General features: G+C 37.3%; 1 protein-coding gene across 1 annotated transcript in view; it reads right to left on the reverse strand.

Annotated features, from left to right (window-relative positions):
* PLXDC2 (plexin domain containing 2) overlaps nt 1-17,534 on the reverse strand; it is a 370,418-nt gene that overhangs the window by 179,833 nt on the left and 173,051 nt on the right. The window contains exon 3 of the mRNA XM_003786768.1: nt 6,237-6,383. Coding sequence (XP_003786816.1) covers nt 6,237-6,383 — 147 coding nt within the window. The remainder of the gene's footprint in view (nt 1-6,236; nt 6,384-17,534) is intronic.

Here is a 17,534-nt window from a genome sequence, read left to right on the forward strand (position 1 = left end):
AAAAAAAAAAAAAAAAAGAAGAAAAAAGAAAAAGAAGAAACACATAGATCTATTTTTTATCTATATCTATCCATCCATCTATATCTATCTAGCTATCCATCCACTTATGCCTGTATCTCCATTCATCCATCCATCCATGATTTTTCTATCTATATATCTATGTACCTATCAGTTTCAGAGAGACTTTTACAGAGTACTCAGCAATTAACTTATTTGGAAATGACAAGATGCCTTCCTTGGCCAAACATGAGTCAGATTCCTCTGAGTCACCTTCTTAAGACCTCAACTTTTGGACAGCTATCTGTATCTCAGCATCACTCAATTTTTGCAAAAATCTCCCTTGGTTGGTTTAGCAAGAATTCCCGCCCGACATTGGGACTGAATCACCCAGGCTTTCCTTCAGCAAGAATCCTAACAAATTTTTGGCAGAATCCTTTTTCACTTCTGATATCTCCTCTTAGTAATTTTCAACTGACCCCAACCCTGCTCTTGGGTATAAAAGTTCCAACTTTCCAAGGCTGTATTCAGAAGTATTCAACCCTTCCTTCCGGGTTACAAGACTGACATGCAGAGAGGCCACAATCCAAGAAAATAAATATGAGAGGCAAGGTCTCCTGACCCGTAACCCTGAGCTTCTTCCTCCAGGTCAGAGATACTTTTCCAGGAGTGATAAATTAGAACATCATCAACTGTGAATTCAGAGGACAAAATATTTGTTTGGCTATTGAATCAAACTTCATGCCCATCAGTACATTAAATACTACAGATATAGACGTACAGAAGAAAATCACGAAAATTCAGAATATGAAAGGTCCTCAAGGAGGACAAGAAACAAGTCAAGACTGTTTTCTAGGTTTATAGCCAGAAACTGTTAGATTGGCAGCTTTATAACTATGTGACTTTGAGAAAAGGAAGAACTGCTCAGATAAGAATGAGCAACTTAATATAAAGTGCCTGCCTCATGGCTTGCCATATGGCAGGGACTCATGCAAAATTTTCACTTTCCTTTATCTCGGAAGACACACGTTGCTTGAGTTTGTCAACTGCAATACTCAGTTTTAGCATCTCCTTCTTTGCAACAATGATTTAAGATATGTTATTAAAGCAAAAAGGACAATGGAGAAATTCGAAAGAACATGCCACAAATTCTAGTATACATCCAGTAATATAAATACTGATGATATGGTCCAGACTACAGAAAGGAAAGAAAAATTAATGTGCTTTGGCAGCTCAAGCATGTGCATTAAGTGATTTCCAAGTTTAACTCTGTCGTGAAATTATACGATGTTACTGTAGATGTGGAAATAGGGAAAACGCTCCCTTTATTTCTCCCTTTCTCCTCTTTCCAGAATATTAACTAAGGTGCAAAAATAATTGTTTGGACCACATTTATAAGTGGTGGTGGTAGAGAAGAGAATTTTAGTTATTTTAATAGAAATAATTTTTTTTAATTGTTTGGGAGTCATTGAGGATACAAAGAATTAGGTTGCACTGATTATGGTTGTTAGGTCAAGTCCCTCTTGTAGTTGTGTCCCGTCCCCAAGAGGTGTGCCATACACCGTGCTTCACCCATCTCCCCCTTCACCCTCTCAACTCCCTCATTTCCCTGCCCCCCCACCCTGTATCAGCTCATTTACTGCCTTCATATTAGAATTGCATACATTGAATTCTTGCTTCTCCATTCTTGTGATGCTTTGCTAAGAAAAATGTGTGCCACCTCAATCCAGAGCAATAAAAATGCTGGGAAAACAGTGTGGGCAAAACACTTGAAGATATCAGCCTGGGGAAAGAGTTTATGAAGAAGACCTCTGTGGTAATTGCAACAACAACAACAAATAAACAAATGGGACTTAATTAAAGTGAATAGCTTCTGTATAGTTAAGGAGACAACAACCGAAGTAAATAGACAACCTACAGAATAGTAAAATGTATTTGCATATTATGAATTGGACAAAAGCTTGATAACTAGGATCTAGAGAGAACTCAAATTAACCTAAAAATTGCTGATAATCCCATATATCACGGTGCAAGAGACATAAATGGAAGCGTCACTAAAGGCAGCAGACAAATGGCTAACAAACATGAAAAAATGCTCATGGTCCTAATCATCAGAGAAATGTAAATCAAAACCACCCTCAGGTATCACCTAACTCCAGTGAGAATAGCCCACATCACAAAGTCTTAAAGCTGCAGATGCTGGTGTGGAAGTGGAGAGAAGGGAACACTTTTACACTGCTGGTAGGACTGCAAATTAATACAATCATTTCGGATGGAAATAGGGAAAATCCATAAAAAACTGAAATCAGATCTCCCATTTGATCCTGCAATCCCATTACTAGACATCTACCCAGAAGAAGAAAAAAAAATTTTATCATAAGGACATTGATGACTATTTATCACAGCTCACTTTACAATCGCAAAAATGTGGAAACAGCCTAAATGCCCAGCAACACAGGAATGGATTAACAAGCTGTGGTATGTGTATACCTCGGAACACTATTCGGCCACTAAAAATGATGGAGACTTTACAGCCTTGGTGCTCTCTTCTTCCCCCCTTCTGATGAAGGAGGGAAAGGGGTGGGAAGTTGCCGTCTTCTTGCCCTCCCTTGCACTCTACCTGTGGTAGACACAGGGCTGGATCAGCCACTCCACTTACAGCCCCTGGGTCTGTCCCCAGCTACATCTTCCTTTCTTTATTTTGTCTAATTTTTTGACACAATGCCTGGCCTTGGAAATGTAAATTACATCAATTACCTCTTCTTCTTAGAACTCACATGTAAATCTGGTTTCCAGATAAATTATCAGAGAGCCTTTTACATGGATGAGGAAATGAGCAAAGTTAATTAACAAAGTAGATCCCTGCTTCCTCCTGGCTGTCTTCCCTGGGGGTTGAGCCTCTCATAAACATCAGGGGAAGAACAGCTCTGGTTTGGTGGATGTCTGCACGTGCGCATGTGTCTGTTGTGGGTGGAAGTGTACGTGGGCATTATTGAGCTCCCTGGCCATGCTATCTTAATATTACAATTCTGTTGTCTTCTCTAATCACCTGCCTTTATTTTGAGGAAGTCACAATGGAAATGGAGCAAAGAGAATGAGGTGGTTTGGAAAGGTAGGGAGGACAACTGTGGAAATATTAAAACAGATTATTATATACAACATTTGATAGTTACATTTATGAAAGAAAGAATGTTTATAAGAAATTTAAAGACTGTTCTACTAAGTAAGCATAGACATTCTAAGAAACACTACTTTTTATTTTTTCCAGACAGAGTTTCACTATGTTGCTCTCAGTAGAGTGCTGTGGTGTCACAACTCACAGCAACTTCAAACTCTTGAGCTTCAGCAATTCTCTTGCCTCAGCCTCCCAAGTAGCTGGGACTACAGGTACCTGCCACAATGCCCAGCTAAACACTACTTATTTAAAAGAAATTGTCCACGTGGTAAATTTTTCCAAAAAATCCCCCCAAATCTACCCAAGTAATTCTACTAATCCTGTTGTTATTCATGGAATTGTGTGCCTGAGTGTGTTGTCAGTGTGGTGTGTGTGAGTGAATGTTGTGTTTTTTCTCTCCCGGGGGCGGGGGGGGGGATTAACAAAGTGAGTATAGGACCAATTTCTAGTCCTAAGAAATGTTTAGCAATGGCTCAAATACTCATGGAATACCAAGAAACCAAGCTATGACAATGGCAAAGTAGCTAAAATAAAGACTTCTAACAATTACACACATTTAAAAATTCGTGCATGGAGGACCAGGTAAGTTACAAGCTGAAGTTCAAGTCCTTCCATCTGTATGTATAGCTACTTCAGATGTTGACAGTAACAGGGTTGCTCCCACACTCACAATACGAAACAAATGGGTCATCTACAGCTTTGTGAGACACTTTCTAAGAGCTGAGGTCACAGACCAACCAATAAACCCTATTGCAAAGATAAAAGCCTCTTCAAGGAGAGACAATCGCCTCATCTTTAGGACAGCATGAGAGAAAGGTGGCACCCAGAGGCAGGCGTAAGAAGCCATTAGCCAGTATTTAAACTGTGGAAGGTCTTAACAGGACCCGATCACTTCACGGAATCCCCTGGTGATACACAACATTCAAACTTCCACAAAGGACAGTTTACCCCATCAGCCACTGTAATAGAGCAGGAAGATGATCAAATGCAATAAATTCCAGACAGACGTCATCCTAATCTAATCTTTCTCATTTTCACTTCTGAAAATCTTTTTGAAATCCTATAGGGACTTATTTCTGAATTTGTCAACTTGCCTGAGGTAGCCTGAATATGAGGGGGAAAAGGCATAATGGAGTTCATTTGGCAAGGGGAGTTTGTGATTTCATTTGCTTTTTAGACTCAAAACACATGTGTTTCATGCTGAAAATTCAGCGAATTATTGTGGTGAACTGAAACTGATTTCCACTGAACATCTGGAAGTTGATCTTGTGACACAGGAACATCTCCATACAAACAATGAAGGCCATGGACAAAAATGGTAGTATTTAACATTTGTCAAATCAATGCCTCTCCAAATACCTTCGGCCACTGATGCTATTCGTTCTATCTTTAGGTCAATAATGAACAAAACCCTTGAAAGGTTAGAGTTGTTTTACTTTTTTCTTTACATGATACTAAACTCTTTAAATCATACCAAACTTAACACGATGTGGTTTCACTGACAAGATCACCACTGTTACATATGCCAGCAAAACCAAATAACTTTTACAATGTTAAATCTGGCATTTATCAGAAAATGGTTATCAATGGGTATTTTGAGGACCAAGTGTGATAAATCTTACATGTGCAATTGAGGTATCAGCTTAACCACCTAAGTTAATATCCTACTTTCACCCTTTTCCAGGACTCTCCTTTGAAATACTTGGATGACAGTGTTTAGATCAAAGGATTGTTGCAAAGATTGAAAATGCTAATCTATTTAAGCATTCATTCTGGTTCATAGAATAGGCTACTGATGACAAGTAAAGTAAGTGAGGCTGGAATAATATTCCTTATCACTTTCATTTTACAAATGCAGAAATAGTACCTCAGAAAAGATAAATTGTTTACTTAAGGAAATACAGGTAGTTAGCAGGTGCAGTGGCTCATGCCTATAATCCCAGCACTCTGGGAGGCTTAGGTCGGTAGACTGCTTGAGCTCAGGAGTTTGAGACCAGCCTGAACAACAGACCCCATCTCTACTAAAAATAAAAAATAAAATAGCTGGGTGTCGTGGCACACACCTGTAGTCCCAGCTACCTGGGAGGTTGAGGCAAGAGGATTGCACAACTCAAGAGTTTGAGGTTGCTATGAGCGGTGATGCCATCACCATCGCACTCTACTCAGGGCACAGAGTGGGAGACTCTGTCTCAAAAAAAAGAAAGAAAAGTAAGAAGAAGGAACAGAAATACAGGCAGTAAATAATGTGCCCAAGCTTAAAATATCAGTTTGATACCGTCTATTCTTTTCCTTTATATTAAACTTCTTCATTTAAGCCCATAATTTGGCCAGGCGTGGTGGCTCATGCCTATACTCTTAACACTCTAGGAGTCTGAGATGGGCAGAACACTTGAGCTCAGGAGTTCCAGACCATCCTGAGCAAGAGTGAGACCCCATCTCTATCAAACTAAAAAAACTAGCTGGGCATTGTAGTGGGTACCTGTAGTCACAGCTACTTGGTAGTCTGAGGCAAGATTGAGCCTAAGAGTTTGAGGTTGCTGTGAACTATGATGATGCCACGGCACTCTACCCAGGGTGACAGAGACTCTATATCAAAAAAAAAAAAGCCCATATTTGATCTATATATCTTATCTGAGCCATAAATGTTTTGGGTTAAATCTTTTCAAGAACAAGAGCAAGAGACCCATATAAAACAGAAGATACAAAATTCATGTGATCTTTTAAAATATTCTAATAAACTCACGGATTATAAGAAAATTTAAAATAACACAGGATAAATCTCAACTTTGAATTAAATCTATATTTATCAAATATGCTAAAGAAATTGGTTTAATTAGCGGTGGCTTATCAAAACAATTCTCTTTCATTTTCATTAATATCAGACATGTAAATATTAATTTTAAATTAAGTTACAGACCTGACTATACTTGAAAAGTGATGACAACAGAAGGCTGTTCTAATATTTAATCATCACACTTATAAAATAAGTGGCTATCTGCCAATTAAAACAACAATGCTTTTCACAGAGGAGGAAAAAAGAAACTCTGAGTGCCAAAGTGCTTACCGCAGCTTGCCGATGAGTATTGGACAGGATTCCATGAATCTTCACTTTGTCTTTTTCCATTTGGTCTATGTTCACCCACAAATCCCGGCTGGCAGAATCAGATGGACCATACATCCGAGATATATAGTAATTGTGATCTGTGTCCTCCTGTAATAATGGAGAATAATGCATATCATGAACAGAAATTTTGTTCTTAAAATTCTTTTTTAAAAAATCCTATTGAACTTGGAGGTGTTCATAGTCTTCGAAACAGCCAAATGATTTATATAATGTTTGATGGAAATGAATTAAAATGAAATATATTAGTATTCTTCCTTAGAAGACAGTGTTAAAATACACAAAACATAGAAGGAACTATATTACATATTCCTTGGACTACAGTAGTGTTAGAGACCTAATGGCCACCTGATGAAAATGCCATTTTTAGGATGATTTACTAAAAATCTGAGTCATAATTATGATTGAGTGACAATGAGTTCAAATCTCTATTCTTTAAAAATAAGGTCACATAAGGTTTTACTTTCAATTAAGGGCCCAAGAAATGGAGATAATATATTTTCCTATTTAATGTGTGTTTAAAAATTCTACTTTCACTTCAATTCTCACTATTGGTGTTATCATGGTACCTGTCATAAAGACTTTATTTGTAATGTTTCCACTCATCAAATAGATTTAAAGGTTTTAAAAAGCAATTTTGATGAGGAAACCCCCCCAAAAGTCAGATGATTTTTGGCCAATTCTAACTATAATTTTTTAAACCGTGAAATGCAATTTTCCTTATCAATTTGATGAGTCACTAGAGAGAATATATTTTAAAATACTGAATACAAGAAAAACATTGAGTAAATAGATGATCTGTGATCTAAATAATAAAGCTTGGGATGTGAATTTTGTCTAATCCATTTGTTATCTAAGTGCTAATAAAATAAAAATTATTTTCGAAATCTAGTCTAAACAAGAATCTCACATTTTTTTATTATATATAAAATTTGTGACAGGAAGGAAAAGCATATTCTAAGTTTTATTCTAAATACATTTTGCCTCATCACTAAAACAGTAGGAACAAAAACGTGAAGGTTGAGAATAGTGATTACATGTTACCGTAAAGTATTGCTTTTTAAAAAATAAACATCCTATGTATACCTCCAATTAAACTCTCACTATCACATACAATGCACACCTTTGATGAAAGAAAATTCTGCAGAAAAAGAAGAGGAAAGTTGATACAAAGAAAGAAGCAGGAATAAGATGCTCCCCGAGAGAGCTTGGATATTCCAGTGGGTTTCCTCTCTCCTTTCCAGCATCTCATGACAGTGATTACTTGAACTCTACGAGGATCTGAGGCACGTGCTTGTGTCTTTAACACGTATCTCTCTCACTCCTGTTGACACCTGTCACACTGGAAGCTTCAGAATGGGTACCTTTCTTGACATTGGGCATAAGGCATTTTGCTCACATCATTTTACTGGTCACTGTGGTTGGTGGGCATACGTGAGTTCATAACCTAAAAGGCTCAATTACAGAGACATTCAGTAGTTGAGGTAGGAAGAGATAATTCCCCTTATTCTGACTGCTGGATGTATAGGTGTGAGACTTGGGAGGATTGTCCATTCTGCTACCCTGAGAAAAACTTCCTGAAGATAAGGCAAACACACGTATAAGGACAGAACCAAGAACACCACAAAGAAACAGCCACATCCTTGGTCAGCCATATCTAAGTGTGACTTCTAGACTTGTTCACTGGGATGAACCATTACATCTCTCTCTCTCTCTTTTTTTTTTTTTTTTTTTTTGAGATAGAGTCTCACTCAGTTGCCCTCAGTAAAGTGCCATGGTATCATAGCTCACAGTAACCTCAAACTCTTTGGGCTCAAGAGACCCTCTTGCCTTGGCCTCCCAGGTGGCTGGGACTTTAGATGTCCACCATAACTCCTGGCTATTTTTAGAGATGGAGGTCTCACTCTTGCACAGGCTGGTCTTGAACTTCTGAGCTCAAGCTATCCATCCATCTTGGCCTCCCAGAGGGGTAAGATTTCAAGCATGAGCCACCATGCCCAGCCTTCTTTTATTGTTAAATCACCCTGAGTTAGGTTATGGTCAACCCAAAGAATCGTAATTGAAAAATAGGTGACTCTTACTTGCAAGTAAACTCAAGCAACATTGAAAAAGGTGACCTTAATACATTTATAGGTCCAGATAATAAACATCTCTCCTTCTAGGTAATCACACAGCAGTAATGGAAGTCTGTGTCTAACCTGCTAGAAATCATCAAGTCTCAATAGCAAATGATGATCATTCATAAAGAGTAGTTATGAAAAAGTACTCAATGAGTTTAAATATAATTTTTTAATTTTTTTATTCCTGTTGCTAGTATGATTACAGAGTTCAGCAACACTGAAGTCAAAGGCATAATCTTTGGATCAATTATGTAAAAGGTTCTACGAGGCTGCCAAATTTCCACACGAATTACTAAATAGGTATTCTCCTTATAATGTCAAACTTTCAACATAGAATTCAGTACAATGGTTGAAATCAATCTTTATAAAACAACGTCAGCATTTTCCTTTATCTCTAAATTTCTGCAATAAGAAAGAATCTTGAAGTTGTCATAAGCAACCAGAGTATCCTTATACTTTAATAATGAATTATCTGAAAAAATATATATCTAATCACAAAGCATGTCACTGATGGGGCTATGTGAAAACACACCTACATTTTTACTTAAATCAGAGCTGCCAGAGACAGTATCACATCTTTGAAAACACTAGAGGTTGGTATTTGACTTCTATAGCCCACACTTGCCAAGTTGTCATGGCAACTTTCATTCAAAGAGGAAGACAATTTATTGTTTACTTAGCGAAGCAGAGACACAGTTGTTAAATTCCAGAGAAGTGTTTGTGTCAGATATTCAGGAAAGCCATAAAATAGATGTCTCAAAAATGTGACATGTTAGCACTACTAAATTATTCAAACCACGTCTTGTGCTTTTTTTTTTTTTTGGAATAATGGTACTTAAAGAGTTGTCAAAAGCCACTTTGGGTCCAAAGATTTTCATTTTCTGTTCCAAAGCAAAACTGTTTCTAACATTATAGAAAATAAAACAAAACACTACTGTGATATGCCTACTTGCCAATTCATTTAGGAAACCAACTGTTACTGAAAGGAGATGGCACAGGAGGTGGCTATAAATCTTATAAATCCGTGTTTCTCAAAAATGCTTGCAAATGTGCAGCTGTAGACAAACAGAAGACAGCTACCAAAAATACAGAGGAAAAAGTCATCATAGCTATAGTTCAGCCATTCTGCAACCAGCAGCCTATGTAACTCCTAACCCGAATGTTGCTTTCTCTTCTATCATGGGTGTTAAGATGATTTTATGACAGATTAATTTTTGTGAATGCCTCACACATCAGCTTATGCAGCCATGGCTTTTGAGCTCCAAATTCATTTTGTGGAGATCTAAAAGAAAAAAATGATCAAGAATATACTGCATGGCTAGCATTATGTTAGACATTTGGTGTACATGGATACTGAATCCCTAGAAGTTCTTAGGTTAGGTTATTTAGGACTGAATGAATCGGCTGCCTTTTGAAAACCATTTCATAATTAATAAAGCAAATTAGGATTTGAATAGTTCTTGTCAGGTGTTAATGAATACATTAATAATACATTCTTATCAGAATGATTTAACAAGGACTATGTAGTTCATCTACAAGGTAAAGCTAGTTTTAAATATTAGTTGTGAATATTATAATCCTCAGAAATAGTTTAAGAATAGTGCTCCATGAACTGACAGTACTCGGGTAAAAATTTACAGAGATGAACCCACTTGTAGTTAAATAAATATTACACTACCCGTCAGAACACAGGAAACAGGCCTAGGATACATAATATGAAATGGAAAAGACCGATGAGATAAATGTGACAAATGTTATGGGCTGAATGTTTTGTCTCCTTCCCAAAATTCAATGTGGCTGTATTTAAAGATAGGGTCTTCTTGGAAGTAATGAAGGTTAAATGACATCAGAAGAGTGGGTCCCTGATCTAATAGGATTAGTGCTCTCATAAGAAGAGAAATGAGATTCATTCTCTCTCTCTGTCCCTTTCTCTTTGTCTCTGTCTCTCTTTCTCCACTGTGAGGCCACAGCAAGAAGGCAGCTGTCTACAAGTCAGGAAGCGAGCCCTCACCAAGACACCAATCGGCTGGTACATTGATCTGGTACTTTCAGTCCCCATAATCATAAAAAAATAAATTTCTGTTGTTTAAACCACCTCGTCTATGATATTTTGTTATGACATCCCAAGTTGAAAAGACAATGGATCATCATATAAATTACAGAAAAAACAGAGATTGAATACATATGTAGTTAGTATAGAAAAAACTTAAAATATATTAGAGGAAAACATTTTCTGAGATAAAGACTTCAATCTCCATACCATGCCCAGGAAAATTTGCAATACTACTTTGGCTACAAGGAGTGTGGTATGGGTAGGTCAAGAAATTAACAAAAAAAACAATGATAGGATTTAGTTTTCTTTCACCAGGTTGCCAAAGAATCAAAGTAAACCAACAGGTTTAAACTCATTTGAAAAGCCTATGAACAGAACACAGAATGCTCAGTATTATTGAATCAGTCCTAGACAATTTCAGTGTGATAAGAATAAGATATTATCTTCGAATAGCCTTCAATATCCATCAGCAAATCCCCCATATTACCCTCTTCAGTTACTAAGAACAATTATACGGTATACAATTCAATTTAATGTTATAGTGTTAGAAGAATTAAAATCAATCCATCCATCTCCTGCTGGTTTTATCAGATTGTTACTCTCATTATGCACACCTTTTTCATATTTTTTCAGTTGGTTATGAATACTTTTATCATTTTCCCTAAGGATTTTTACGGACTTGATCTATTTGCAGCATGCCCTCCGAGCAATATCTTATATATGACTTTTGAAGGCATAATTTATTTTACCAATTCTTCACGAGAGTTTACTTAAGTGACCTCCAAGAACCTAAGATTAGAATAACGTGTGTGTAAATTTACTGTGAAATCAAAACACTGTGTGCACCATATAAAATATGGGAAGCTAGAAATGTTGTAAATGTTATAAAACATCATAAAAGTTTCCATTTTTCCTCTAACAATCTCTCTTAAAGATGAGACTGTTTTCTGTGCTACACAGAAATGGGTGAAATACAGAGCCAAAAAGTATACCATGCTTACTTGGGATCATCACAATAGTAAGAAAAGACTCCACAATTCATAAAGTGATTGCCTAGATCAACAGGCATTTTGAGGCAAGTCATTATGTGTTTATGTTGGTTTATTTATTAAATTAAATAGAACGTGTTTTCCATTTAGATAGGGTATACCTTTATTTATCTACCCCCTTGTAAAGATTGTTTAACTTTTGCAAGAATGAGCACAATAGACTATTCTCCAATGTGGGAAGCTGAAACAGAAGAGGCCAGAAAAAGAATCTGGGGGAGAATTTTTTAATCAATTACCATCTGAGTTTGTCTTCTATAAATAATAGCAAATAATTTCCCAACAATGGTCTCTAAAGAGGTAGATCACCAAATTTCAAGGGATTTCTAAGAGCTTCAAAAATCTACCAAAAAAGATGTGATTGAAAAAAGTGTTTAAAATATGTATGAGATTTCTACCAAAAATGCATAAAATTATCATTAAAGTAATATAGCTTGGAGGGGACATGAGTTGAAGTACAGGTTCTGACTCTAAATAGCCACTGTAAGTCCTGGGCTTTAGTCTGTGTGAGGACTTGAACTAGATCTCTCTTAACATGCCTTTCATCTAAGCTCTTAAGATCTTGCGGCCACAAAGCTAATAGGAAGTGACTGCTAGGCGAAGGTCAGAACCCTCTTTGTCTGAGTTAAGTGATCTTTACTAAGACATATAAAAGTGTGCAGTTTGAATAGCCACTGCAATAAGTCCATGATCAACCTTGTTGATAAGCTGTACATTAGTGGCCTCCAAATTGGAGGCAACTTGATAAACGCATTGCAGGGGGTATAAAAATCCCTGGGGACACCTTGTCTTATCTGTGCAGAATGAATAAATTATGAATCTTGCATACGTGTGCACTACTGCTTTTCTCAAATGCACAATATGATTGTGGTAGCTAAGATGTATGTTCATTACTGCCTCTGATAGTCTCTATAATTCCCGGTATCATGTGTTTTTCTAAACCACTGGAAATAAGTCACAGCTATGGCGAAGAGGGCTTTAAAATGTTCTGATAATAAAAGAGATCATCATAATTTAAAAAGGTAGAAATTTTGGTTCTAGATTTAACGTCCTCAAGACAAGGCCTTAAATTGGATACTAGCTACTTACTGCCTTCGTCAGCTCCAACTGCTACAACAAAACACCAGCGCTGACTAGGCAGCATAAATAACAGAAATCCATGTCTCATGGTTCTAGAAGACGGGAAGTCTAAGATCAAGGTTCCAGTTGATTCAATTTTCAGGGAAGGCTCTTCTGGCTTGCAAAGGGCCACTCTCTTACTGTGCCCTCACAAGACAAGAGTTCTCTGGAGTCTCTACCTTCCTTTATTAGGATACTAATTCCACCAGATTAGGCCCCACCTTTATGACTTCATTTAACCTTAATTACTTTCAAGAGGCCCTAACTTCAAATACAGTAACATTGAGGGATAGGGCTTCAAGATACGAATTCAGCGTAGGGGGCACAATTCAGTCTACAGCCCATACACAGAGTTCCTTTATTAAGTTTGGATTTTTAAGAAAAGTCCTACAGATATTACTTCGGAAAACTTATGTCATTTTCTAGTATTAATCAAAATTGTCATTTAAGCTTTCTAATATAAGAGAGCTTTTCAAAAATCCACATAGTTCTCTGTCTATATCTACTTCTTACGAGAGAGAGAGAGAGAAGAGAGAACCAACCACGTTTTATAATTTTAAAATAATTATGGACAAATTTACTCAGAAGCAACTTCCAAAAATTATAACTCAGTCAAGACTTTCATATAACCAACTGTTATGGAAAAGTTGGCTGTTTTCTTTCTACCAACTGGTCAACACTCATTTCTATGCTGTTACTATTAAGTCTGGTACTTCAAGTGATAGGTATCAATATACATTAATGAAACTTCCTTTCAGTGTTTTTTCTTTTATTCTAACTTCTCCATGTCTTCGGGATGTTAGAATGTTAGATTCAGGCAGCGATGAACAAGCCATCTATCAGCTGTAAACAGAATTTTCCTAGGGGGTTGACATCATTTACCCTATTTATAGTTAAAAAATCCAATACTACTTTATCCTTCTGCTCATCATTTTGCAATTGAAGTTAACTTTGGGGGAATTTATTTTCAAGATTATAAAATGGAAGTTAGAATAAAAATAGTCACAAGAGTGCCGGCCAACAGTGGAGCTATGTCAAAGTTAGATAAATAGGTGAGTATGTGGTGGAAACTACAAACGACTACTGGGGTTTACAGATGCTACTTTTGTTAACACAAATACAGTCATCCACCGAATAATGATAGGGTATACTCTGAGAAACGTGCTAAATGAGATTTCAGTGTTGTGCAAACATTGTATCCTGTCCTTACACAAACCTAGATGGTAGGGCCTCCTACACACCTAGGCTAGATGGTATATCCTATTACTCTTAGGACTGTAAATCTGCACAGCATGTTACTATACTGAAAAATGTAAATATTTGTATATCTAACATATTTAAACACAGAAAGGCACAGTAATAACATGGTATCATAATCTTAAGAGATCATCATTATATGAGGTCCACTGCTGACTAAACCATCACGTAGTGCATGACTACCATCCATGGAATCAAAAACCCTTCCAACATTCTATATTTCTATCCTGCTAACATTTAGCAGAGCATGAGTTCTCCTCAAATAACTGATCACAATCCATTAAAAGCACAGTGAGCTATGTTCTGGATCCTCCAGTGCTGGGGAGCAAGAAATCCTTTCAGGATCACATCTTAGAAAAAGGAAAGTCATGTTGCCGACTCACTTAACTTCAGATGGTTGACACAGAAGGCAAATAAGGGCAGGGAAAAGGGGATGAGTTTGCAAGAGTTTCTTGAGTCATTAAAAATAAAGAAGCAAAAAATAAAAGCACAATCTCTTGAACAGTTTTGTTTTAAAATCACCAACGCTAGACGCAAACAAATATTTTCATAGTATGCTTTTGCTGACATGGCGGAGGCTCTTTCAGATCTATAAAGTTGGCATTTATAGCTTGCAATAAAATTTTCAGATAGCTAGAAGAGGTTTCATTTCAGTGCAGTGTGAGAAGCAGGTTTTACTTTTTTTGTTGTTTTTGTCTTGCAAAATTACATAGGGGGAAATTAGCACTGTTAGCTTCTTACTCCGTAAAGAAATAGCTGGGAAGACGCTAAGAAAAATAGATGCAGGTAAAATACTCGAGAGAATACAGTTTAACGTAGGAAGATGTAGTAAAACAGCCTATTTATTTACAACCCTTTCTTGTAGCGTGTCACTCATTCAAGTTAACAAGTATTCATGATGCACTGATTATGTATGTGGGAGGCCTTGAGTGAGAGGCTGTGAAGGGCAAAGAGATATTTATGATCTAATCCTTGTTCTCTAGAAGCCTGTAACAGACTACGATAATACAGATATGCAAAAATCTCTATTCCAAACCACTATAAGAGAAGCCCTGTACTAATGGCGGACTAACTATTATAAGCCTTTTAAGAAAGAGAATATCCCATTCAGTTTTAGGCATAAGACAATTGTGGTTCACAGAAGTGATGGCATTTAAGATGGGTCTTGAACAACAAACTGGAACTCGAGAGGGTTACGTTAGTCAGAGGGGCTGGTGTGAGCACAGGAAAATGAGCTGAAAAAAATTTAAAAACTAGGAATAAGACAGAATCTCTCTAGAACAGACGCAGATGGGGTAAATTGTGAAATGGGCAAGTTAGATGTGCAGAACTTTGACTTTGTCCAGAAAGTCTGGACTTGATACCATTAAAAATAGGAACCTGTGATGTAACCGATTGAGTGTGGACTTAGAAGGAACCATCTAGAAAACAGAAGTGAATTGGAGAAGGGAGAGATGAGACAGATATTTATGTGGAAGTTTTAGGCCAAGGAAAAAAAATCACAATTGCTCACACTTGGTTGCTGACAAGAACAAAAGCGAGGGAGGCTGTTCTGAAAATGTGGAAACCCCAGAAGGTTTCCAGTATTTGAGAGGCAGAGAATGACCCTGAAGTCAGCATAACTGAGACAAGCTGGAGAGGTCTGAGTAACTAATGCCATTTAACACTTTAAAGCAGAACTTGGCATATTTATATATCCTTTTAAATACCAAAAAAACAAATATGGGTTATATCCCTGCCTTCCAAACACAGTACATATAAAAATCACAGATACAAGGTCTTAGCAGTGATCAGGGGTAACTGAGAAGGTCTCCTATATGCAAACAACACCTGGATTTTAATTTTTCTCTCACTGAATACTTGAATATGTGCCCAAGGTGGGACAATGGCATGAGGTAACAAATGCCTTTGAACTACAGCACTGGTTCTCAAATGTGTCTGCGTGATAGAATCACCTCGCAGCGGTTCTCAACCTGTGGGTCGTGACCCACAGGAACTGTATGAAAGGGTTGCAGACTTAGGAAGGTCGAGAACCACTGACCTAGAGACTTTTAAAAATTCCAAAGCCCAGGTAGTATACTAGCTAGACTAATAATTCAGAACCAAGGGTGGGGCACAGGGTCTGACCCCAACATGCAAACAAGTCTGGGAACTACTGAATAATAGCAAATACCACTGATCAGCTGCAATTTCCAAAATGCAATGGAACGTGTTCTGTGTCTACGTGATCATGCCCAAACCGAGTTTAGAAATCTATACAATTTTTTGACTTTCCTCTTTAGAGAGTGATCGAAATTGGAGCATGTAAACTTTTTGTCAATGTGAACTTATTTTCCAAACCACATACAGCAGGGTTTCTTCTAGAAAACCACAGGAATAACACGTAACCCTTAATCTGTTTTTGAAGTGGTGACCCTTAAATTTCTACATATGTTAAAACTGATCTCAGTAGACTGTGTTCAGATTTCTCTTCCTCAATGAGTATCAAGTCTAGACAAGTTCAAAGATGTTTTCGAATGTTTCACAGACTGCATCTACAAATGTCCCAAATACAAATCTGGAATACTCCTATCACAGTTTCTGCTGCATTAATTTAATGTAGGATTTTAAAGTTTTGTTTTTTTTTCAGATTATACCAGCTTTGAGACAAGAGTTGAGATACAGCAGCTTCAAAAGTGCAATGGTTATTCTGCACATTTTGAGATATCAAAATAATTTTGAAGACGATTAGTCTGTCTGCAAGCATAATGCCTTCATCTGTTTGTGTAGCAATAGCAGAATACCACAGACTCAGTAATTTATAAAGAAGAGAAATGTATATCCTCCCAGTTCTGGAAACCAGAAAGTTCTAGATCAAGGCACTGCCATCTGGGGAGGGTCTTCTCGTACATCCTTACACAGCAGAAGGGCAAGAGAGAAGGAATGCTGTGTCTTCCCATGGCAGGACAGTAGAAAGAGGTGACCCCCACACCAACGAGCCCTTTCTGTGACCATGTCCATTCATTCACGAGGGCATAACACTTCTGACCTAATCACCTCCCATTAGGCAGCACCCCCCGATGCAGTTGCAATGGGGAGCCCAGCACATGAATTTTGGGAGGACACCTTCTGACCACAGCACCTGATCAATAAGCTTCAGTGCAAGGCATTAAACAGTGGTGCACTGAATGTGCCTGTACCAAACAATCATAATTAAAATAGCCCTTAGAGAAAGGGTAGAGCTGGCTTTAGGAAGTTTAAGTTTGTGCATTTACCTTTAATATTACTTATCTTTTTATCACATCATTGAATGAGAATACACCAAATATAATACTAATTATCAATAGCACTTAATAGAAGGAAGTTATATTTACCTTGGGGAAGTTTAAATTTGTGCATTTGCCTCATTCATTTATCAATTTGGAAATTTCAGCTAATTGGTATATTTGATTTTATTCAGTAATTCCCAGACTTGTCTGTACATTGGGATTACACCACACACTACACCCCAGATTTGATTCAATTGCTTGGAGTATGGAATGCACTTTGGAATCCTTTTTTTTTTTTGCAGTTTTTGGCCAGGGCTGGATTTGAACCCACCACCACCAGTATATGGGGCCAGCGCCCTACTCCTTTGAGCCACAGGCACTTTCTTTTTTTTTTTTTT

Source organism: Otolemur garnettii, unplaced genomic scaffold (assembly GCF_000181295.1).
Source record: "Otolemur garnettii isolate 467f Iridium unplaced genomic scaffold, OtoGar3 scaffold00019, whole genome shotgun sequence".
Classification (NCBI taxonomy): domain Eukaryota; kingdom Metazoa; phylum Chordata; class Mammalia; order Primates; family Galagidae; genus Otolemur; species Otolemur garnettii.